Source organism: Lissotriton helveticus, chromosome 12 (genome assembly GCF_964261635.1).
Source record: "Lissotriton helveticus chromosome 12, aLisHel1.1, whole genome shotgun sequence".
NCBI classification, from domain to species: Eukaryota; Metazoa; Chordata; class Amphibia; order Caudata; family Salamandridae; genus Lissotriton; species Lissotriton helveticus.
In genome coordinates this window covers 845909369-845935454 of record NC_136073.1, presented here as the reverse complement: position 1 = coordinate 845935454, position 26086 = coordinate 845909369, and the positions used below count along the sequence as shown (strand labels likewise).

Genomic DNA, 26086 nt, shown 5'->3' with positions numbered 1-26086 from the left:
CGTTACATCGGATCCTTCTGATTTTTGAGGGACCCCCCGGACCCGTATGTTGTTCCGCCTGGAACGGTTTTCGAGATCCTCTGCGTGGGCCTGGAGGTCCATTTGCTGGTCATGGAGGCGCACAATTTCCTTTTCAAGGTGTGTTATTTCCATACTCCTGGATTGATCCGCCTCTTCAACCGCTGCCACCCGCTCCCCCAGGCCCTCCACGTCTCGTCTGAGCTCCCGGACCTCGCCTGCCACCTCTTGTTTCAGGGAACGGAAGTCATCTCTTAGGGAGTTAAATAGAGTTTCCAGGAAAGTCCTAGTGATAGGCGATTGGTCCTCCGTTGGTGCAGGCAGTTGCTTCGCGGTGGGGGGGGAAGGAGGATCCTTGCCGGGCTTAGGCTGTGTCTTGGCCAGAAGCTCCGGGAGTGTCTGCGTCCCTTTTCTCGACCGCTGCCCCGCCATTTTGATTGCGATGTCGCCTCAGCCCCTGACGCCGGGGTCCGCGGTGGAGCGTGGGTGCGAGGCTAGCAGGTGTTGGTGGGTAGGCCCCTGGGTAGTTTCGGGTGGCTCAGCGGGACCCAGGCTGTCACGACGAGTAGGCGGTGGCTCAAAGGGTGTGTTCAGGGAGGGTCCCGGCAGTGGAGCAAGATGGGGGAGGATTATCCAGATATGAAGCGGAGGGGCCTAACAGCGGGTCCTGTGGCCGCGTCTGGCGATAGGGACCAGGTTAGCTGTGGGTTTTTGCCACCTGTGGCAAGCAGTCCGTGGTGAGATGGACAGGAGGAGAAGTCACTGAGGCCGAACGCCGGGAGCTCGATCGCGCCCCCCGAGATCCAGCACAATGCCCCCAACGTGCTCCTCACCTGTACATAGCAGTGTCCAGCAGTGGCACCCCTCCAGGCCGGCCGCTCCGTTTTCCAAGTGTAGGAGACTCAGTTGTGGCGCCCCCCGCCAGCCAGGGCGGGGCACCGCTATTCCAGCGCCGTCCCTGTAGTTGCTCCGTCAAGGTGTCCCAGCACACTGTAGTTCACCCCCTGGGCGCCACCGGCGGGGCCGAAGGCCGAAGCCGGGGGGTCGATTACGAGGCCGCCGGCGGTGCTGTGTGTGCCGGCCAGGCCTCAAAGCTAGAGACCCACCGCTAGCTGTAGGGGTCAGGCCCCAGGGTCATCAGGCTGTGTCCGTGGAGGTGGGCCGCTGGAACAGAGCGTAGGCCGCCGGAAGCGAGCACGGCGGCTCCCGCAGGGCCACCGCAATGGGCCCCGGAGGTTTCCAGGCGTCCTCCGTCAGGGCCGAGGACAATCAAGGCCCGGAGAGGGTCGGGCTGGGCATAGATCGGGGGTGGTCGCCCCAGCTGCAGTCGCGTCGCTGTCCTTTGGTGTGAGGCTCCGGGCGGGCAGCCCTCGGCTGGTGCGTGTAGGCCCAGAAGCCGGGGAGTCGAGTTTCGTGACCCCCGGCCAGCACACGGCGCTCCGCCCAGGCCAAGGGGCGCCCCACAGATGAAAGCCGGGACCGCTCGGACCTCACCAGAGGGCACGGGTGTGTCGGGTACCTCCCGACTCCGGTCGCCGAAGGCCGCAGGGTCCTCGCAGGGCACATGGGGCAGCGCTCGCCGGCTCTCACCAGGCAGTGGTGGGCGCCATGATGCGACAGCCTCGCGCGGTCAGCAGCTCCTCAGGCTTCGGCACGGTCCCAGCGACCGGGAGCAGCTCACCGGACAGCACCGCAAGGGTCCGGCGGCACAGACAGCCAAATTAGGCGTGGTAGGGAGATCAGGCTACGTTACAGGGCGGCATTGAGCGGGATCGGGCAGGGAGCCTCCGGGACCTGCGACCGATCACGCCGCCATCTTAGCCACGCCCCCCAAGTGGAATGTTTTTGAAGGTAATATCTATGCATTAGCGACCGACGATCTATCAATGGATAACAGTGACTGAACATGAGCTGTATGTAGATTCCAACCGCATGAAACTTGTGCCACATTGTAGAAGGCAAAATGTACCAATGTATAAATGTTACATTGTAATGTAAAGTGATCATTGGTCTCACTGTTCTGTAAACCTGATGACGTTTGTACCTATTCTCAATATTAAAAAAAACAATGCGAGTTAGACCTGTTTCTATACTATGACCTGATCTAAAGCCTGACCGATGTCGGTCTAGTTGCTAAAATTTCTCGATGTGGTCGCAGAGCTGTGTGTGAACGCATTTCTCGAGCAATTTCGCTAAAGACACAATACTGGTGATAGGGCGAAAGTTATTGGGATCCGTTAGGTCTGCATTACGCTTCTTGGGGATGAGTGTAACTTGCCCCATTTTACAGCAGTCGGGAATCCTCCCCTGTAAGAGATTGTTGGATGATTCTGGACCAGACAGGCAGAACGGCCACGTTGACGTCTTTGAGCAACTTGAGCAACTTAGCGGGAAGTGGATCACTGAAATGGTTGGAAGGTTTAAGAGATGCTAAGGCATGTGAGAACTCCTCCAAATCCGGGAGCAGGAAGGTATTCCAGCAGGCATTGTTTTTGGGAGTGTATTTTGCGGGGTATAGCGGAGCACACACTGCCGCAGGTTCTGCCAAACCCAAGGCGCTCATAGACAACAGGTTAACAGCGGCACGTTGAAGCTCCCAGTCAATACTCAGACTTTTCAGAAAAGTCCTCCTCACTGGGTCCAGAGGTTTTGATTGCTGGAGTAGGATAATGTCTAAATCGTTGTGTTGGGAGAGGTCGAAGATATCGGTGGCATGTTTACTGGCTGACCTGCAGTTAAGTAGTACACATTTAAGACGGGGTGGATTTGGGGGAGGAGAAGACTGGGAGATGTTCACACAGGTGAGGTTGTTAGTGTTACTGCAACTAAGATTGCAACAGGGTTCTCTGCACGGGTTAGACGGGATGGAAGGAATTTGTCTGAGGGTCTAGGTTAGGTTCTGACAAGGTCATGGTGGAGTTGTGAGAGATATGTGGATCAGCGGTCGAAAGGTGGGACTCAAATCCACTGTGACAGGCGTTAGCGTTAGGTAGTGGGATACGTTTGGAAACAGTCGTGTTAGTGTTGTGCCAGTCACGTGGATCAGTGGTCGAAGGTTGGGACTCATCTCCCATGTGACTGGCATTGGTGTTGAGTAGTGGGATAGAATCTGGGGTGGAGGGACCTAAAGGCTGGACCATGTGATCCGTAGTCAGAGGCCTCTCTACGCCCGCTCGCCGGAGAGAGGATAGAAATGATCATAGGGACGAGATCAATTGATGGGGCTTTCAGCTCATGTAATTCAGGAGAGAAGGTGTAGCTGTAGAGAGACATCATCAAGACGTGAAGTTAGATCAGAGTGTTGGGCGAAAGGAGTGGGGGAAAAACAATTGGCGACGAGGAACCTTGGGGAAGGTCTGAAGGGGTTAGTGGTGGCGATCGAGGACCAGACTCAATGCTAGTGTGAGGCAGTGTTATAGGGTAGGGGATGGGGACATCATCTGAAGTAAGAGGACTGTACGATTAGAGAGAGCAACTCCACTCTAGCGTCTTCCTATTTCAATTTGACAGTAGGAGAAGAGATTGAGGCCATTGGGACTCGAGGGAGCAACTCTGTTCTATGGTCAACAAATGACAAGCTAACCGAAGGTGAGGAAGAAGAGGCCACTGGGGCTAGTGAGGGGGATCGATGTCCCGACTCTAGACTAGTATGAGGCAGAGTTATAGGGTTGGTGATATGGACAGTGTCTGTTACATGGGAGGACTGTATGACTTGGGAAGGTATCTCCACTTGGAAGTCATCGTGTGTTGAGGTGACAGTCAGTGAGGGGATAGATGCCATAGATTCGTAATCCAGTTTAGGAAGGGAAATAATGAGATGATGGGATCCAACTGGGGACACGGTGGCTATGTGATTATCTAGCTGAGGTGTGGGATATAAGGCGGGTGGGGTTTTCATGACAGACAAGGAGGGTGTTCTAGTGAATTGAGGTAATCTGACTGGGGACATGGAGACTATGGACTCAGTAGGAGGAGGAGAGGGGTTAAGGGAGACTGGGGTACTCAATGATGTTAAAGGAAGAGTAATATTCAGGCCCGGCGGGGACGTGGTGGTTGACAGTTGCCTCTGTGACAGGTGAACCTGTGTTATGTGTGTAGGAGGGAAACAATTGTTTTGTTTTCCTGATCTGTTTTTTGCAAACAATACAATAAAGCCCTCCTTATATCCAGGGTATGGAGGTCTCTCTCTCCTTTAGTCTTTGTTTTTTTTTAAAAAAAACGGCAGGAGAATGTTTTGATTTAAGTGATACTTAGATACCACTTTTGGCAAGAACTGTGGATTCGTTTTTAAGATTACTTATCCTTGTGGATTTGTTCGTAGTGATATTATAGCAATGAGAAAGGCTATCTTTAGAGTAATGTGTTTGAGGTCTACTGTATGCAGGGGCTCGTAGGGCGTTGCCATTAGTTGAGAAAGTACTGTATTTAAGCTCCATGTGGGTACTGGAGCTGCTCTTGGGGGGGCAATTCGTTTTGCTCCTTCTAAAAACCTTTTGATTACTGGTCTTGTAAAAAAGCTTTTGCAAGCTTTTGCTCTTGTGTATGCTACTATGGCAGCAAGGTGCACTTGTATGCTTGAGTAGTTGATGTTGCTGTCTAATAGGTAAGTAAGGTATGTAATAACAGTTTGTGTGTTGATTGAACTGTTTTTATTAGCGGTGCACCATGTGGGATATCGCTTCCATTTTGCTGTATAACATTTTCTTGCTGACTGTTTCCTTGCCTCTTTTTGAATTTCCATGGCTCGCAGAGGCAATTTGAGGTGTCCAAATTCTACATATTCAGGCACGAAGCTGCTAGATGTAGCGTTGCTGGCTCTGGGTGAAAGATCTGACCCTGTTGCATTGTTAGTATGTCCTTTTTCGCTTTGATCCAGGTCATCTCCCCTCTGGATAGTTCTAGGGAGGTTGAGTACCATGTTTGCATAGGCCATTGTGGGGCAATGAGAATCATATTTGTTCCTGGATTTTTTTGCTTTTTGTAACACTCTTTGCATCGGGGTATTGGTTCTGCGTCAGTAGATGTGGAGAGAGTCTTAATTTTTGATGTGGCACTACTGAGAGCTCTAGTAGTGTGGTGTGCCACGGTTGTCTTGCCCACGTTGGTGCTATGAGAATCAAGGTGAGGGAATGTTGCTGTAGCTTGTGTACCACTAACGGAATTAGTGGGAGAGGTGGAAAAGCGTACGCAAATTTGTTTGACCAACTCATCCATACTGCATTGCCTTTAGACAATGGGTGTGGGTATCTGGCAGCGAAGCTTGGACATTTGGAGTAGCAGTGTGTGGCGAACAGATCTATCTCTGGTTGGCCCCACATGTGAAAGAACGGTTGAAGAACTTGAGGATGAAGTCCCCTCCCCCCCCCCCGACAGTACTGGAACGGTCTGGGGGATGGAAGGGAAGTCCTTGTTTGGGAGTAGAGGCATTGCGGTTGTTGTTGCCTCTGCCTCTGCCCTTATTGTTGTTACCTCTATATCCTCCTCTGTAATACCCTCTACTGGGCGAGGTTTGGGTGTGCGCTTTATAAGAAGAGGAGGTGTTGTCCGTTTGAAAATCCTTAGAGGCGCCCCTATATGAGGAGCGACGAAAGGACCCAGAGTGTATCCCAGGAGGGTTGGCTGCGTAATTCAATAAGCTGCTTACGATTCAGCAGCTGATCCAGCCTGTGGATTGCGGAGTAACAAATTAAAGGAAAAAACACCCCATTATATTCAGAATTATTCTGCAGTGTCGACGGCCTTGAGGGATATGTATCTACCTCTTGCCTCACAGTTAAGGCACAGGTTGAGCATTTCCGGTTCCGCAGTGCAGTGCGGAGAGAGAGCTCTGGAGCTTGGGCTGTCCTGTAGAGCCCCGTCCTGTCCCTTCCCGTTCCAGAGGAAATTTCGGAGTCGGAGCGGAAGCTCAGGAGCTTGGGCAAACTCAGGCAGAATTGCGAAGGCAGTCGAGTGCTCGCCCGCCTGTCAGCCAGAACACTGCTCCCCGCAAGCTGGTCATCTCGCGAACCAAGAGTAGAGCGCACGGAGAGGAAAACAGCAGTCCTCCAGAGGAGAGGGGGAAGCAAGCCAGGCACCATGCGCCTTTGAAGACACGGTACAAGTCCGTTGCACCCCCCCAGTGAGAGAGAGCTCTGCTGGCTTCCTTGTAATTCCACCCCACCACAAAATCACCTGGCCTAACGGGACCAGAGGGCAGAAAACACTGGATCGGCAAAAGACTAAGCCCCGATAGGGGTGCAAACTTCCAGTCGTCCTCCACCAGTGCTGGAAGAGGGCCGGGTGAAACAGCAGATGAAGCTGTAAAACAGCACGGCGGAAAGAGGGAAGCGGGACCCCAGGCCTCCTGGCCAGTAGCAGTAAATCATCCATTCGCTAGAGCCAGAAGGAGAGTCAGACACAGGAGAGAAACGGAGAGACCGACAGCGATATGTAAAGTGCACTTTCAGCTAGCGACAATCCAGCTTCAGGTAATCATTTTTAGTATAATAAATCTATAATAAAACTAAATCTACTCATATAAGAGGATGAGATCTGGAAACATCCGTCAGGTAGCAAGAAGGAAACCAGGAAGAATACCCTCCCATCGGCCCTTACGAGCAAAAAAATAAAGACGCACGGGCAAAATGAGAGGCAAGAAGAGAGGCAGGTTTCAGCACCAACTCTAGAATCACTTTTTAACTTCGGCAGCAAAAACAGAAAACAAACAATTTTTCCTAAAAGATCTAATGGTCGCTATATATGCTTCAACAGACAAGGTACCAGGCTTACCAAGTCCAATATCCCCAAGTAAAACAGATAAGAATTATTATTATTATTATTATTATTCGGCGCAGAGGAACAGGCCCCAGAGGGGTTAACCTCACCAAGCAGACAGATGACAATAACTGCACAGGTACATCAATCCGAACCTGTGCAGGTCCAGACTAAGGAAGTAGCAAGAATTCAACACCCTGGAAATGGCGGAGTAATAAACTAGGATAAACCAGACAGGACCTGTACCCGGGCAGCTCTGTCACATTTAGTATGGACCAGTTCTTATTCTAATGACGCCGACCTCCCTCAAGCCCTGGAAATCGACACACCAAAGCAAGACGTAACTAACGCAGCAACCTCGGAGAATCTTTCTCCCACAGTCACCCCTATAATACCAAACTCCAGCATAGTTTAGCTGGAGGAACTGCCAGAGAAAGACTTAAAAGAAGGAAGCCTCCAAATAATCACAAATCAGACGCATTTGTCATCATCAATCACAATCTCATCAGCAAGCCGCAACGATTCACAGATGGGGTCAATAGGAATGCTCCCCAAAGACTTTCCAATTGCACAATGGAGCAACTCCTTGCTAAGTACCTTGGAGCAAGCTATAAGGGTTTAAAACTTCCAATCAGACAAAATGGAAGTCAGATCTGATGAACCTAATTGTAGTACGTATTGCGGGAATAAACGTAAAAAATGGAACATATCACAGTCTAAATTAACTCACCACCTGGTCCTCCAAGGAGCTTGTGGACGCGATCTATACGACCAGACCAATATTCGAAGCTTGGGTAAGTATCCTGAGGCAGCACAAACAGTTGAAATACCTGCATCTTTTTTTACAAAAATCAGAGATCCCAAAAATTTGAAAAACCACTGAGATGGTCCCTAGATCATGTTTACAAGGTGCTAGAAACGCAACCCAGGCATTACTGGAAAATTTGCTGCAGAAAGAACAACTGCCAAGTTTCATAAGGTCAGAAATAGAACCTTGTAAAAACCAGGACTGGTCCTGGTTGCCAATGGCCCCGAGCCAAAAACGCTCCTGATGAATATACACAGCAAAACCTAAAAAACTCTACGGGGCGCACCACAGTTTAAACCGCGGAGATATAATTAAGATCGGTTCATGGAATGTCCATGGATTTAGAGAAATGGGCCAAGACCAGGAAACATTGTCCTCCTACAACATCATGATCTAATATTACTCCAGGAAACATGGAATATGCAGCCAGCCTCAAAGACTACGCAGAATACCATATATTGGCTAAATATACTTTAACCATGGGCACACAAACGGGGGGGGTGTCTATCTACACCACAGCAAAATACGATTGGTCCACATGCAGAAATAGACGCCGGAGAAAACTGGCTCTAAGTATTAAAACTCGTCGGTAAACCCAATCGTAACAAACTAACCTGGCAATTAATACTCATCAATGTATACATCCATCCTGAGAAAATCCTTGGAGGAGCTAGACAGGGCAGTATTCCACAAGGCCCGAAACAACTGTGTAAAGAAGAAATTTTTGGGGGAAGATAATTAATCCTGACAAAACGCCACGCCATGCATGCATGTACAGTGAGAAACTCAAGCACACACCCAAAGTCTCAAGCCTACCTTTCTCCACACTGCCCCATTGAAATAAAAGAGTTTCATCCAATATCGACTAGGAATGTACGATTCAAAGGACCTCTTGTTAACATGGTAAAGGAAAGCACTAATAACGAGCTGCCGTCTCTGCGGATATTACAATGAAACATTAACACACTTGCTGTGTGTATGCCCAAGCGTCAGTGACCTGAGGAAGATTCTTTTAAAACTTATTTTTAATGTCCTAAAAATTCGAACATGTACACAGGTAGTGATCCGCTGGTTGGGGGGTACATCCATCATCCTGATTTGCAGAGGCGCAAAATTCCTCAATCAAGTAAACAAACTTCTTCGGGAAGTGGACACAAAAGTCAGCTACTGGAACGTTTCTAGCTCTAAAATACAGAAAGAAGGACCAAATGTAGAACATGAGTCCTAATGTATCCAAGTCATGTACCCGTACACATAGAACTAATCAGTTTTAATTACATAAAATGCATTTTAAAAACTTCCCCATACAGCACTGCCTAACTTGTAAATAACCGCACTCCTGACAAACCCACCTTATGATAAACACATTTGCACTTTATAATGACATAATAACACAAGACATAGTTCTTAAAAGTGCTCCTACTTCATGAACACATGCTCATTTGTTTTAATTGCAATCACATGAACTAAAAGTATCATTGTTATTTTATACATTTTTAATACGCTGTAATGGTTTTAATCAAGCCGATACAAATAAAGCTTTTATCTACCTCTTCCAGTGGAGAATCTGCCTCAACATCTTCAGAGCGTCCCCTCTCTGCCTGTGTGTAAGCTGAATCATGGTGTGTAAAACCGTATTTCTCTTCTTCCATTTACATACTCTGTTTTACTTCCTGCTTGGTTTGCCTTGGCGCTGGTGTCCCTAGCTCCGGTCTTGGCTTCTTCACACCCACAGGTGTAGGGTCCCTTTGAAGAGAGTCTCTAATCAAAACCCTTCTTTTCTCTCATCCAGTGTTTTATTTCTACCTCTATTGCCCTCTTCTTTATCAATGTCAATGATGTTGGAGGTTTACTTGTCAGCTTAGGACTTCTCTTTGTCCATTCTAAGAAAACCGCGGCCTGTTGCTTTGGCATCTTACGGTCGCTGCGCCCCATTCTGAAGTTCTTTGACCACCGTACCAGGCAGCTGATAGTCCAGGCTACTGTGTTATCTCGCCTGGACTATGCAAGCTCTCTTTTGGTAGGCTCCAATCTGGCTGAGGTTACCCGCCTCCAGCGGGTTCAGAACGCCGCGGCGAGAGCCATAGTTGGCCTACCCCGTACAAGCCCCGTTTCCAGCACACTGAGATCTCTGCATTGGCTGCCGGTTAGAGCCAGAATCCAGTTTAAAGTGCTGTGTCTGGCGTTCAAGATTTTGAGGGGAGAGGGTCCCCAAATTCTTGCGGACCTTTTGTCTTGGTATGTGCCCACCCGGCCCCTGAGATCTTTGGGCCACGCACTTACTGTGGTCCCTCGATACAGGTTGTGTCGGGTCGGTGGCCGGTCCTTTCGGGTCAAAGCGGCTCAGCTCTGGAACTCCCTTCCGGTAGAGTTGCGGTTATTAGATGACCTTCTAGCTTTTCGTAAAGCTCTAAAGACCTTTCTGTTTTTATTAAACTCACCATCTGTTTCTTTTGTTTGTTGTGTTTCCTTGTAGGTGTTGCATATTACCTGACACGCGCCAGGACGCCCCTTAGCTGGGGCAGCTGTGCGCGTTACAAATGTATGTAACATAACATAACAGGTCACAGATCTCCCTTCAACTTTAGCACTCAATTGTTCTCAAAAGTAAATCTTTACTGATGGTCTTTTCTTTATACACAGCAGAGTGGGAAGACTTGCCAGCTCCTTCGACTGCAGGGTTTTTCTGTATTGAGGGCCTGAACTTGTGTGACGGTAGTATCGCTTGAAGACCAACACCTTACAGTAGCCTTGATGCTTTCTTAGATGGCTTTTTGTATGATGCAGTGTAGGCTAATGGTCTTTTTTTGTTTTTACAGTGTTCCCCTACCTCTGATGAAATTTCCTAGAGATTAGAGTCTGCACACCCCCAGCCTCCTCAACGTCTTCGTCAGAGAAAAGGATCTCCATTGACAAAGCATCTCTTCTCTGCTTTACTATATCCAAGAGCCAGGCCATCTCAGCAGTTAACCCATGTGCTAGAAGTATCTTGTCTCTAGGCTTAAACAACAACCACACACAATAATTCTCTTAGTCTTCTTGGGGGCAGAACATGCATACAGGCTGCTCGACATTGAGGGTAAACTTCCTATGGTAATTTTGGCAAATTTTTAAGACCATCCTCATAATCTAATGTTGTGGAGGAAGCGTGGGGTTCCAATTACGTCTAAACCCCACAACATCCTCATCCCCCACCTCCCAATAAAAAAATCCCATAACCCAGCGATAGGTCACTCTCTCAACAGCAATGTGATTCTCCCACTGTCTGAGCAATGTTGACAATAGGGAGCTCTCTCAAGGCACTTCCACACCAAAGAGTAAAAAAAAGAATATAAGCTGGTGAGTACCTACAAGGGAGTTGTGGGCTTACGGTTGATATTATACTGAGGCTCCACCTATGTCAACGTCAATTCGCCACAGAAAAGGTTTTGAAAACAAACTTTCAGATAAAAAAACACTTTAAGGCAGAATTGTTCAATGTGCGTGGCTCTAGAAGATATTTAATACTGCCCTGAGGATACCAGTAGATCAAAGTTACAATCGCACCACAGTCAACAAATAGGAGCAAACCTAAATTACCTTAGGAAAGCACTAATTTCCATTTCCAACGACATAATAAGCCAGAGCACATGGCTGAGAGTATTCAGAACATAAGGGGACAGTGAACAGTAACCGATTTAACAGTATGTATGATGAACATATTTAGGAAGGAGGTAATTTTCACAACAAAAGAGGGAAACTTCTGATGAGTCCAGAACAATTTCAGAGCACAAACACTGCACAGTATAATACACCATATTCTTACAACCAGACACTGCAGCACTGCTGGACTATGATGCTACAGAAGAACCCCCAAGAAGCTGACCTGGCACGTAGAAGGCTCCAGGAGGGTACACTGTGCTAGGTGGTTTGGAGGAAGCATATCCAGCAGGATCCCGACTGTAGTCATCACCTGAGCTGCTGGAGGGGTAGACCTGTGAAGGAAAAGTCAAGCAATAAAAAGAAAAGACAGAAGAGGATGTGTAAGATATGACTTTTGTAGTTAGTTAAAATAAGACTATTTCCTTGGAACTGTCAATTGTAAAGGGTATTTCTCTTCATGTCTAGTGTGCTTATGTAGTACGTTCCTGTTAAAACACAAACTGCTTTACCTTCACACACCATATTAAACCCTATGTAAGCATTCTCTTTACTTCCAAAGAAATAATATTTTTTTATAGTCCAACACCCAGATGTGCATCAAGTGCTGAGAGAAGTCTAGCCAAAAATACGATATTAAAAAGAGTTTTTACCAGGAGGAGACACTTGTGTTTTTATATAGGTCATAAAAATATCTATTACAACAAACTGGTGTGTAACATCAGTAATTCTTTCTTCTCGAACATGAGCTCTTCCTTAGTCCTCCTGAACACTGCATGAAATCCTAACCTCACCCTTTCTTAAAGGCGGTAGGAGAGGGATATGGAATGAAAGAAAGGGAGATCTAGTAATGTGTCAGGAACACTCAATGCATTCTTAGTTGCTGCCAGTAGTAGGGAATAGGGAGCTGGATTTTCCTTCAGGAATTTTCCAATGGACTCAGCAAGACTGTTTTTAACTTTTAAATCACCTTTTCGCAGTCTGAACAGCTCACTAGCCTGCTGTAGAGGACCCGGCACTATGGGGGATGATTAGCCTAGCCGCCTTTTTTTGTCTGAAGGATTTTACAGACAAGTAGTGTCTGAACCACAAGATTAATGGTTTTAATACAGTGTATCACACTGCTACTTTGGTGGCAATTTAATTTGAAACTGAAAACACGGGAACTTAAAAATAAACTAAACAGTGTCTGGAAAAGCATGTACGGCGATTGATACTTGAGCGGGTGGGTGTTGAGTTGGGGAGGTGTTCTAAGTGCCAGTCTTGCAATCAGAATTGCCACAAATATGCTGTGCATCAGGATATTCGATGGGAAGCTGAATAATATGACTAGATGGAGGGAGATAGTAAGCAATTTACTTATCTCCTGGAAGACAAGGGTCCAAAAAAGCGAAATCTTTCTACAGTTAATACAAATATGGATCTTATCAGCAGCTAAGGTAGGGGCACATGAAACAAGAGTTTTGACGATAGCCCAGGCATGAACCGTGTAACCATTTTAGGTGTGTACCAAACCACTTGAAGAAAAGATATATTTACCGATGTTGTGCACCATCATAGAAAAAAAAATTTAAAACCATTTAATAAAGCTTGGTTGACATAGCCGCTGCCCGTGGTCGCATCATGATGCTGGAATGCATTGTGACATGAGCGTGCGTGACTACGTATGCATGCATGCGCTGGTTTCAGGACATGGGGAGCATTTTCTTAGAATTTTGTTTACCAATCCAGGATAGTGGACACCACTCCAACGTTAAATAAAACACTTTTTGTAGCACAAAAGTGCTAAATGCAGTGGGGAGTGACCAGGCAGCAAACACCAGCAGCCAGGCCCTTCATTAATAATTAACAAAAAAAGTAATAGCGGGTGGGAGGAAGCAACAGGGGAATTGGCAGGGTGGGGAAACAAAAAACTAAAAGTGGGTGTGGGGACACAGGAAAAGAAGCATACAAGGAAGGAAGCAATACGGAGGGTGAAGGGAGAAGCACAGATGGAAGACAGTTGGAAATCATGCAGGCTTCAAATTGCTTAATAAAAAATAGTTCAGCAAAAGCAACCAGTTGAAGGACACTAGTCAGTCATTCAAGAGGATGGTAAACAGGCTAAGTTTCAGGGGATGGATGAGTAAGAGGCAACAAGATAGACAAAAAACTACTGAATAAGAAGCAACTCTATGCAGTATGTGGGCTATTACTACATTGTAATTTATTGATAAGCCTCCACACAATAGGTCTTTTCCAACCAGACAACCTGAGTCTTGAGACGGGAGTCCTGTGCTCTCCACGCCACTGGAGTCCAGCTATCCTGGCTGAAGACGGCTGATAGCCAGAAACCGGTCCTAGGATGCTTGATTCTGGTCCAGGGAAGACATGGCTTGGCAGTTCGGGCTGGACTGTTCCCATGAGGCACAGGGTCAAGGCTGATTTGCATATGGCCATGTCTGAACTGGGGTGGTGTGGTGAGCAAATAAAACGATGGATTTAGACCCAGATCTCTGTACTGGGGTGTATGTATGACCTTGTTCTGCATTCTGTCCATCACCTGTTTTTGTATATTATATGAGGGCACATGTGCATGAGCAGATTGTGATGTCTAGTTTGATTACCAGTTATTGCAAGTGATCAGACAGCCATCTTAAGGACATGTACTGGCACATTCATCACAAGTTATTCGGCTACATGATGGCTGCACTGAAACCCATTGAGTTTGGTATCAAACACCTTGTCTTAAATTTGTACTGATGCCAATACTAGATTTATTATGACCTGCACCTAAAGGTTCTGCACAGAAATTGGCGCTAAACCCTTCCTTGCTGCTTACACTGTGACAATCACGAAGACAGACTCGTCCAGAAGCTGAACAGCCTCCCCAAACCTTTACAGAACTATTCTTACCTTTAACAACCAAGCAGCATCTCCCTTGGTGTGGAGGAGCAATCCCCCTGCATCTGCAGGCACTGACCAGGTACTTCATCTTATTTATTTATTTATTTATTTTATTTATTCAAAGTTTTATATAGCGCGAACAAGATCCTTACAGATATCAGAGCGCTTTACAAAGACAGGGTAGGGGCAATAGGAAATAACAGAGAGAATGGGAGCAGTATAATAGTCGCTAACATGGTAGGATAATAATAACATACATAGAACATATCAATATACAATCAGGTAAACCGTAATAATAATAACATACATAGGACATATCAATATACAATCAGGTAAACAAGTAGTATCAGGAGAGCGAATCAGTAAAACAAAGTATCATATATTGGTCTGTAGTAAGAGAGTAGGCTGGGTCAGGTAGAAGTATAGTGCCAAAGGACAGGTGAACAGTGATACAAAGCAGTGCAGAGTCTCTGATCCAGCACCTATTAGGTTCAGGAGATCTTGGCCAGAAGGATGGTTTTCACCTCTTTCTTGAAGAGTGCAGTGGAGGAGATAAGCCTAGTTTCAGGAGGGAGCGCATTCCAGATCCTGGGAGCCATTCCTGAGAAGGAGCGCTTGTATGTTTTCTCTTTCCGAAATCTAGAAGGTTTCAGGAGTAGATTTTTTGTACTTCTATTGGCTCTAGAACCTCCTGATATAGATAACTTTTGAGCGAGGTAGTTGGGTGCATTGTGGTGCACGGCCGCGTGTGTCATAACTGCAATTTTTAGTTGTATTCTGGCTTCAAAAGGCAGCCATTTCAGAGACTTTAAGTCTGGGGTTATATGCGAATGTTTTCTTGAGCCAGTAATGAGTCTCGCGGCAGCGTTCAGGGAGGCTCTTAAGGGTGCTGTTGTGGATAGCGGGAGTCCGCTGAGGGCCACAATTCCGTAGTCTATTCTAGGGATGACTAAAGCTTGTAAGGCAGTTTGGAAGTCTTCGGCCGGGAGAAGGGTTTAATTTTCCTCAGTGTGTTGATTTGGAAATTAGCTCCTTTTGTGGCTTTGCTAACGGCTGCTGCATGTTGAGCTTGGCGTCGAGTGTAATGCCTAGGGATTTCGCCGAGTCCACGATGGTCGGTTGGACATTGAATGCTGTTAGGTTATTGAGCCAGGTTTGGGTGGTGGAGATTTTCGCCGGGGGTGAGATGAGTAGGAACTCAGTTTCAGAGCATTTAGTTTGAGGTGATTATCCGCCAACCAAGATTGAGTGTTAATAAGCGTGGAATTCAGATGTTTGATATCTTCCGGGGATTGTAGCTTTAGGTAAAGTTGTGTGTCGTCAGCGTACATATGGAATTGGACATTGGAAGCTTGGAGCAAGGTGGCGAGCGGTTCCATGACGAGGTTGAACAGTGTGGGGGAGAGGGAGGATCCTTGTGGAACACCTAGGTCTGCAGGCACAGGTGTAGATAGCACATTGTCGATCTTGAACTTCTGAGACCGGTTGTGGAGGAAGGACGAGAACCACTTGAGAACAGTTCCCGATAGACCCATTCTAGTGCTTAGCAGCTCCAGTAAGTTCTCATGTTTGACCGTGTCAAATGCTGACGAGAGGTCGAGAAGGATGAGGAGGCAGAACTCATTGCGATCAAGAATTTGGAGGGCGTCATCAATTATGTGTGTCATAGCTGTTTCCGTGCTATGTTTCGCTCGGAAGCCTGATTGATGAGGGTTGAGGAGGTCAAAATGGTCAATGTGTTTTGTTAGTTGGAGTTGGACACATTTCTCCAGCAGTTTGGCCAGGGTGGGGATATTGGTGATGGGCCGGTAATTGTTTAGGTCAGACGGATCTGCTGTAGGTTTCTTGAGTATAGGTGTGACTTGCCCTACCTTGAGGGAGTCTGGAATGAGGCCTTGTTGTAGGGAGCTGTTGATGATTTTGGTCCAGAGAGGGAGGAGCAAGGGGATGAAGTCTTTTACAGCATTAGCAGGTAGAGGGTCTGTGAGGTGATTAGAGGGCTTCAAGGTGCAGAGCAGTTTGTGTATTGCTTCTTCCGAGTAGGTATCGAAGTACAGCCAGGATGCCTTGTTTTTAGGCTGAGTGTTAGACATTCTGGTGTGGTTGGGGAGTCGGCTCACATCCATGATGAGGTCATTTCTTATGTTGTCAGTCTTTAGCTTAAAGAAGGCAGAGAAGGCTTCACAGTGTGGGGTGTCGCTTGTTGTGCTGTTTGGTTGTGAGGGTTGAGTCTTTGTTTGGGTCTTGATTAGTTCGAACAGCTTTCTTGGCCTGTTTTTTGCTTGGTCCAACTGACTGCTAAAGAAGACCGACTTAGTGCGCTTTATTTTCCTGAAGTAGGCATTTCTCTTGTTCTTGAGCCTTTTGAGGTGCAGTGCTGAAGGGTCCGATCTCCAGGTGCGCTCTGCCATTCGCATAGTACGCCTGTCGTCATTGAGTCTATCGTCATACCAGGGGTTAGAAATTTTGGTGGAGACTCTCTTCAGTTGCAATGGGGCGACTTCATTGACTATTGTATTCATAGAGTCAAGGTAGTGGTCGGTCAGTGATTGAACATCCGAGGCACCTGAAGGGGGAAGGAGGAGATTGCCGATGTGGGGAGGTAGGGTAGAGGGGTTAAGATTCTTCAAGTCCCTTTTCCATGTTTTGCATTTGATTGGTTGAGCCGGGATAGGTTTAACTTTTTCATTGATAAAGAAGGTGATCTTGCTGCCCATCGGGCCCACCAAGGGAGAAACTAGCCAGGAAGAGGTTGCCTTGAGTCCAGGAGGTCGGCCCCGTTGCTCTCAACAAGTCTTGAGCGGCTGACCCCTCCTGGAGCCTCTCAGCGCCAATACCCTGGGTAGCAGACCCTTGCAACTACCAAGGTTTGTTGTGTGTCCAGTTCGGACATCTCTGACACCAACCTGCCATTGTGTGACTTCAGGATCCACGAGCTCTTCATTCAGAGTAGCCCTGATGTACAGTTTTCTCTCCTTCTCCAGGTCGTCCAAGCCAAGTGAGAGCCTTTAACTGCAGCCACCGAACCGACAAAACACCTGCGCACCCAAGCCACCCATCCTGGGTTAACATTAACAAGCTGTGTGCCTGTGCTTTCGAGACCCTCAAGAGCAGAGACCTCCTTTGGGTTCTGCTGGACTGGTCCCCCAGTCCCACCTTGCAGCCTTTCTTTTACAGATACTTTTGCCATTGGCTTTACTGTGTAGCGCTCGAGGCTTCAAACTAGAGCAGTATCTCTGCATCCTGATTCACCAGGGCCAGTAAACCTGAGCTGCTGTGGGTTTCCTGGACCTGGGCCCCTAAGCACCTTAAGTCCCAAAAGACACGCTCAAAAACTGCTTGCAAGTATTTGTATGCAGTGTATGTTTCTCCCATAGGATACCATTACCGCATTCGAGGCTCATACCTCAAAAACATTATTTGACCATTTTTCAAATACTACAAAAATCTAGAACTCCAAAAGTACTCATCTGATTCCGATGATTTTGGCTTCTAAAATTATATAAAAGTGTGTTCTTTTTCTAAACTGTCTCGAATTTCTTCTTTAGTGTGTGTCTCAATTATTGACTGTGTATACAACAAATGCTTAACACTACCCTGCGATAAGTTTTAACCAACGTTCCCTCTAATTATTTTCCTCTGTGTGCGGCAGAATAAGGTCTCTAAGTGCTGCAGCCAACACCAACAACCCGAGCGCGCGTGTAGAACAGGGCTTTGAGTGGGATGAAAAAACTAGGGGGGTCTCTCAAAGGGGCGTAACTAATGCAATTAAGGGTGGGCTTAAAAGCAATTTAGCTAAAAATATGTGCATCGCATAGTGTGACACTCGACTGATATTTTGCTGCTTCTGTCATTTAGGTGTGACAGCCCTTATCGTAAACTGAGAAACTTCACACCCTGCCCGATGGTAAAACACTACTAAATCTTCTGGGCAAAACTTCCGAGCTACGTTATGCACCATTATACCGAACTTTGTCAAACGCTGAATTTATTTAAACTCAGAATCGAAAGTCTCCAACTGGGGTGTAAGGCCCAGAAGGGACACAGGGAAAAACCCAGGATTCGTTTAGGCATGAGCAAGAACTCACAGCAAATTAATAGTGAATACTAACTTCAGCAGGTCAGATCCAGACTCAAGGATGTGTGTATGTTTGTAACGTGAAGCAAACTAGAAGGAAGGGCAGGACTACAGGAGCAGTGACCGAAAGTAAGAGAGTGAGAGAAGGACTGGGAAGGGTGGGAGTGAGGAAGGGAATGAATGGGGGGGAGAGAGGAAAGGAATGAACTGTGAGAGTGAGGAAGAGAATGAAGAGTGGAAGGGAATAAAGGGTGGAAGGGAATATAGGGTGCAAGCACAAGCAGCACCCAGTTTGTCAAGCCGCAACACGATGAGGGGCAGGGTGAAGAACATTAGTTACTTACCTGTTGTAGGAGAGTAGGGTCTGCTTCCTATGGTCACCCCCACTTTTTGCTTTTGCTTTACTGGTTTTTGACTTAGATGTGGCTGTGGGCCTGCTAATCAAACCCACAGCCCAGATGCACTCTCTCTAAATTCACACCATGTACTCTAGGTACATCCACAATTGGGAATTGGTTCACCTTATCAGCCCATGTATAAGTGTACCCTAGGTACTCAGGGCATAGGTGTAACCAAGGCCTACCAGGGGCTGCAGCATGTATTATGCCTCCCCTGGGTGGCCACTCAAACTGACACAACTGGCTGATCACTCAGCTGGGGCAAGGTTGTGCAATCACCCCTTGCTTAGGTATAGTATTCCTATATCTACCATTATATATAGACACACAATAACCTATAAGTCATTCCTATGGCAGGCCTTAACAATCCTGGAGGCAGAGTGCTTGGTTATGTGTGAGATGGTGCTCTAGCATGAGCTGAGCCTGTCTGCAGCTTTCGGAACCATGTCCTTCTAGCTGTTCTATGATATTGCCATACCATATACTCTTAAGTGCATTATGAACCTCGCGGTTAAATGCTAACTTTGGTTTGGCTTTATCTAAACATGTATTGTGAGGTGTCATACGCTTTGGAATACTACCCCCTCGCCAATGCTGGCGACGGGGGTAGCATTCCACCCTTCTAGAGGGAGAAGACATGTTAGTTCTGACTATCCTGGTTAAAGTTAACCAGAGCCCCAGCGTCACAAAATGGATGCTGCTGCCACAGACACAAGTCTGACCTCCTGCTGCTGGGAGTCCTTCCAGCGAGGGAGGCCTGGACAATAGGTTTTCTGCCTGGAGAGGTGCGAGCACCACCGTAGACAGGATTTTGTGTATTGTGACAGGGAGGGCTGAAAAGAAACAGACACTGCCTGGGGTACACTAGGTGCTCCATGCATAGTCCAGTTCAAACCGGTGCTGGGGCACTCCAGCCCCAGCTGTGGCGCGAAACTGGACAAAGGAAAGGGGGTGTAACCACCCCCCTTCCTGGTCCCACCCATAGGAGGGACCTAGTGAGTAAACCAGTCCCCTTTAGTTGTATAAAGGAAGGAGCTGACCCAGGAGACTTTAGATTTGATCCTGAACTGAAACTTGAAACGAAACTCTGGACCCTTCAACATTCAACCGACTAGAAGACTGAAGAATCTCCCTTGTGGCCAAGGAGTGACCACCCTGGGAAATCAGGCACCATCCAGCAACTCGACGGCTTGCTTTGTCCCAGTTCCCGCCGGAACTCGAGCGCAGAGCTTGAAAAGACCTCGACTCCAGGACTCCTCTGACCCCACTGCACGACTCCAGCACAGCTGAGCTCCGTGGAAGGCGTCGGAATCCGTGGAACCAGGCAACTTGGAAAGTCTTAAACTTGCTAACAGCGCAGCTCCTGAGGCATCCTCGAAGCTGTGCACTGGGGACTGAGACACCCCGACACCGAGCTCCACCTGCACCGAAGACCAGCCCTCCACACTCCATGAGATCTGCGTGGGGCCCTTCTGCTTGTGTTCTGTTCGACGCGTTGTCCCGGTTGCTGGCCAGATGGCTAGTAGCCCTGTGACGACGATTCCTTTAAAAATCCATCGCTGGTCTGGTTGCTCCAGACTGGCACTTGCTTCCCTGAAAAGGTGAAGTACCTCAGACCCTCCTGGTCTGCACCAGAAGCTCCTTGTGTATCCTGCGTGGGTTGCCTTTGCTTAGGCTTGTTGGCTCCAATCTTGAAGTCAACCCCTCCATCTGCGAGAACCTTCGTGGGACAGCTCCTCTCGAGCACCTGGTCGTCCTCGACGCCTCCTGGTCCGCGTGGCTGCAACGACAAGCTTCACATCTGCACCTGATTGCTCCTTGACGACGTCTGGTTCCTCCCTGGTTCCACCCGGGCACTGGCTAGTGACCTAGACTCTGTCCCCTCTGCTTTCAGGTCCTCTTCATCCTAGATCCACCCAGACATCTTCCTCCTGGTCGCCTGCAGCATCTTCTTCCAAGGCTCCATAGGAATCAACGAGAAAACCCCACACACTTTGACACCTATGCACCCGCAGCCGGTGGGTGAGGTAACGCGAGTACTTTGGTGCTCCTGTAGGGATTGACTATTCTAGTGTCTAGTTTTGTTAGTTATACATTCCTAGTTAGACCGGAAGTGTCCTAAATCTTCGATTAATTACCTTTAAAGTTTCGATTGACTTTCGATTGATTCTCGCGTGAGTGTACTGACACTGCACGCGCCGCCTGTGGGCCTCCTACTCCTAAGGGTCAGATAGTGTAGCCCCAGCAATTCCCTAGGCCCTAGGCCTGCTCCTTTCCCAAGTCGTAGTTCTTATACCACTTACTTAGTATATGGTTTTACGCGCCCCTAGAGCCTAACTGTAAATTGTGCTAGTTAAAGTATTTCTAAGTGTAACTTGTTATGTGCTTTTGCTTTTGCCTCTGACCTCAAAGAGTTCAGAGGAGTGTGTTAGTGAATAAATACATATATATTTTTTATATATCCTGTGTGGTGTCCTTTCATTTGGTATTCAAAGGGTTACATATGGTAAAACAGCTGGCTTTACATGCCCTCAAGAGTCTTTTAGCCTAAGACTGTTCTGTCCACGCTACCACTAGGATAGCTGGTCTATAAGGTTGACTTACAATCATCACCATAAGGGTTGTTTGGACTGGTGCAAGGTGCTCACTAGAATAGTGAACATCATATACCAGGCCAACTTCTCACACCTGTAAACTGTGGTTCTCCAGTATTGGTATTTGATAGATTCACATGCTTGAATATTCCCCGTCGTCGAAGTGGGGGTCCCACGGTACATAAAATAGTAGTAAAATATATATACATATAATAATTATACATATACATATGAAACGTAATACATATAAAGTATAGAAATAAAGTTAAAAGTACCATAGTACTAAACAGGCCCATAGAAGCCTTAAAGGGAGAATTCACTTTAGTAACATATCAGAGTCATTATAATAGTCCACATTCCAGCCAATCAGGCAGCAGCACCCTCTAGAACCTTCTCCTCAGAAGCTCAGGCCCTCAGAGTTTCGCAGCACCAAAGTAAACCATAGTACATGAGGTGAAGAGAGCCTCTGAGGGGAGGAAGGGTGGGTCACATGTGAATCTATGAAAGACACCAATACTGGAGAACCACAGTTTACAGGTAAGTAACTAATGTTCTCCTCCAGTATTAGGTGTGTCTTTCATAGATTCACATGCTTGAATAAGAATAGAAAGCAGTAAACTAATACACAAGTCATAAAAGGCAGTGAAAACCAAAGTGAGTAAAATCAATGCACATATGAACATATCATACATTTAGACAAATGGCAAAACCTTTTATAACAGGAGGCAGGAAGCAACAGAGGCTCACCTTAGTTGAAAAGATTTCGTAGCATCGCTTGTCCCACAGCAGCATCTGCAGCGTCCGCTGAATCCAGACAATAGTGCCTCGTAAACATGTGTCTGCTCGACCACGTTGCAGCTCTGCAGATCTGGCGCAGAGGCACTCCGGCAAAGAGGGCGGTAGATGATGCCACAGCCCTAGTTGAGTGTGCTCGCACCGGAGCAAAAGGAATATGCTACTTACCAGTATGCATCTGTTCTTGGCATGTACAGCTGCAGAGTTGTACACTTAGCAATAGATCGCCACCTGGTGTTGGGCTCGGATGATTGCAGGTTGTTGTCTTCTTGGAAGAAGTCTTTGTAGTCACGAGATTGGTGACTCCTCCCTTGGACAATACTGAGCATGGTCATCGACTCCATCCTCAGATTGTTTTTCGCCATGATGGGAAACGATGGAGTTAGTAGAAGTAAAGAGAAAGGATGTCCATGCGTGTGCATCTAAGTAAGATGAGTACTGGAACGGATACAAGTCCCGCGGAGGCGGGAGGGTGTGTACAACTCTGCAGCTCTACATGCCAAGAACAGATGCATACTGGTAAGTAGCATATTCCGTTCGAGGCATATGAGCTGCAGATTGTACACTTAGCAACGATTGTGCAGCAGTGTCTCCCCTAGCGGTGGTTGCTTGTATCCGTTGCAGCATACTGAAATAGTGTTTTAAGGACAGCTTGGCCTACTGCAGCTTGCTGCTTGGCTTGCACGTCAACACAATAGTGTTTAGTGAAGGTGTGTATGGTAGACCATGTTGCTGCCTTGCATATGTCCTCTAGTGGTATGTTTCCTAAGAAAGCCATAGAGGCTTCTAGTTTGCGAGTGGAGTGCGCTCTAGGAGGAACTGTTAGTGTACGTATAGCTTTTTGATAGCATATTTGAATACACTTTACAATCCATCTGGCAATTCCTCCTTTAGAGATGGGATTGCCTTTGTGTGGGGAAGAGAAAGATACAAATAGTTGGTTTGTCTTTCTGAAGGATTTAGTCCTGTCTGTGTAGTATAAAAGAGTACACTGGTAACTCTACTAATTGGTTACGGTGAAAAGGAGTAATCACTTTTGGCAGGAATTTAGGATTAGGTCTAAGAACCACTTTGTTAGGGTGTATCTGAAAAAATGGTTCTTCTATTGTGAATGCTTGTATTTCACTGACTCTTCTGAGAGAGGTGATGGCAACAAGGAAGGCAGTTTTCCATGTTAGGAATTGCAGTTCACACTTGTGTAAAGGCTCAAAAGGGGGGCCCATAAGCCTTGTAAGGACCACGTTTAGGTTCCATACTGGTACAGGTGGTAACCTAGGTGGGATTATTCGTTTTAATCCTTCCATAAATGCTTTTATTGCAGCTACTCTAAAGAGAGATAGATGCTGTCTATTTTGTAAATAGGCTGCAATTGCTGCTAGATGCAGTCGTATGGAAGAATAAGCCAAGTTGGACCTTTGTAGGTGTAGAAGGTAGCAAATAATATTTTCGATGGAAACATCCAATGGGTCAATGTGATTGTTGTTACAGTATATTGCAAATCTTTTCCACTTAGCAGCATAGCATGCTCTAGTGGTGGGTCTTCTAGCTTCTTTAATTATATTCATACAGTCTGGTGGTAAGTTTAAGTAGCCAAACTCTAAGACCTCAGGAGCCAGATCGCCAAATTCAGTTGGCTTAGTTCTGGGTGCCTTGTGTGCCCCCCAATCCTCCAAGGATGCGTCCGTTGTGAGGGTAAGCGTACGAGCTGTATCCTGGAAGGGTCGCCCGACGGCGAAGTTTGGAAGGTGAGCACACCATTCCAATGCTGTTTGAATGCGGGGGTTCAGGCAGATTTTGTCGTTGAACGACCCCGAGACCTGTTTCCATTGTTTGTCCAACTCCTCTTGTATGACTCTCATATGAAGCCTGCAGAGCGGAATCAGATGGATGCAAGAGGAGGCCATGCCCAGAAAGGATTTCAACATCTGGACTGAAACGGACCTTTTTGATCTTAGAAAAGCGACCATGTTGAGTATGCGAGCTTGTTGTTCCTGTGAGACAAAAACCTGTGCCAGACGAGAATCGATCAAGGCTCCTAGAATGATTTTGTTGAGATGGACGAAGATGAGACTTTTCCTGATTGATAGAAAGGCCCAGGGTGTGAAAAAGTGACAGGCAAGTCTGAGTGTGTTGCCTTGCTGCTTGATATGTCTGAGCCTTTATCAGACAATCGTCCAAATAAGGGTAAAATTGAATGCCCTGCAGGCGAAGGAAAGCTGCGACCGGAGCCATGACCTTTGTAAAAACTCTTGGTGCAGAGCGATGGCCGAATGGCAACACCTTGAACTGGAAGTGCTTCGATCAGACAGTGAAGCGAAGACATTTTCTGTGTTTGTGGAATATTGGCACATGAAAATATGCATCTTGGAGGTCGATTGTGGAGAGGAACTCCCCGGGATTGAGGTACTGTAGAATCTCCAATAAAGTTAACATTCGGAATGTTTGTGATCTGATGAACTTGTTTAGGGCTCGTAAGTCCAGAATGGGGCGCCACTATCCCGACTTCTTCTTGATTAAAAAGAAACGGGAATAAAAGCCCTTGCCCTGTTGATCTCGAGGAACCACTTCGACAGCCCCCTTTTGTATCATGATCTTGACTTGAGCCAACCGTTCTTGCAGATGAGCTGGGGGCGGGCCAGAAGGTGGGCGGCAGGGGGGAAATTTTGTGAATTCGAGAACGTGTCCCTTTAAGATGACATCTAGGACCCAAAGATCCGAAGTGATATGTGACCAATTGTAGAGCTTTTTAGAGCTTCGACCTCCAATTTTCAGAGTCGGAGAACACTGTATCCTGGGAAAGTCACTGCTTTTTAGAGGTGGTACCGCCTCTGTAGTTGTTTTTTCTCCGATAAGGTCTTGAATCGGATTAGCGATTTTGAGACTGGTAGTTGTACCTCTGCTTGTTGTCGCCATAGGAACGATACTGGGAGGAGCCACAAAAATGTGTTGAGTTGCCTCTGCCACGTGCTCCCCGAAAAGGCCGCTTCCTGTATTGTAGGGTTCCTAAGGCACGGGCAGTATCAGTGTCTTTTTTTATGGATTCCAGGGCATCATCGACATGTTTGCCAAAAAGGGAATCACCATCGTATGGCAAGTCAAGAACTCACGCCTGTACTTCAGGGCGGAAAGCTGTAGATTTGAACCAGCCTTTGCGTCTTAAAACAGCAGCTCCAGCAAGTAGCCTGAACACTGTTGAAGAGACGTCAACAGCACAATCAATCTCCGAAGAGATCTTCTCTCCTTCTTGGACAATTGTCTGGGCCTCAGCTCGGACGGAATCTGGAAGCTGTGTGACCAAAGCTGCAATTTCAGGCCACATTAGACGGTCATATCGTCCGAGGATGGCCAGGGAGTTGGCTGCTCTAAAGGTCGTGGCAGCCATGGTGGTGAATTTCTTTCCGATAGAGTCTAATTAGCGCCCTTCCTGGTCCGGGGGAAAAGTTAGCGTAGTCGAAGGATTACGCGACCGTTTCTGGGCCGCCTGCGTGATGACTGAGTCCGCTTTTGGATGTGAAACAAGGCATGCTGGTGAGCCTGCAGGTGCCTTGTATTTCTTATCAAGACGTGGCAGTAGAGCCGGGATGGAATTTGGCCGCTCCATAAGTTTAAGACCTTCTTGCCAAATAAAGTCAATTATTGGTATGGTATGGGTCTGCTTTAGAGGCTGGTCCTTGAAATCATAGTGGAAGCAATCTTGTTGTTGCACCTCCAAGGTTAAATGGAAACGTTTGGCAGCACCTACCATTAGATTGTGGAAACTTCCGATGTCCACTGGCGGGGAAGCCAAGGGCGATGTCGGTGGCGTAGACGGCGTTTGAGCCCTATAATTATCCCAATCCGTGAGGACATCATCGTCATCTTGATCTGTGTCCTGATGCATATTGTCATCATTATCTGTATCCGGTTGTGTATGAACCGGTGATCTCGGCGTTTCAGCAGGTACTGAAGCTGGCGCCGGAGGTTGCGGAGTAGGCGAATTGGGCGCAGACAGAGGGAATCTGCGATTATAATCCTCCAGCATATGTTGCAGGTTGGACACCAAGGAGAACGGTATTTGCGTCATTGGTTCCTCCTGAGGCGCATCAGACTGATCGACATGGACGGGAAAGAGAGCACT

The 26086-nt window shown here is 47.2% G+C and overlaps 1 protein-coding gene across 6 annotated transcripts in view; it reads right to left on the bottom strand.

The window, feature by feature from the left end:
* Positions 1 to 26086, bottom strand: part of TCF3 (transcription factor 3) — a 620473-nt gene that overhangs the window by 334695 nt on the left and 259692 nt on the right. For all 6 annotated transcript variants that reach the window (XM_078670855.1, XM_078670856.1, XM_078670859.1 and 3 more), the window contains exon 9: positions 11445 to 11553. In XM_078670855.1, coding sequence (XP_078526981.1) covers positions 11445 to 11553 — 109 coding nt within the window. The remainder of the gene's footprint in view (positions 1 to 11444; positions 11554 to 26086) is intronic.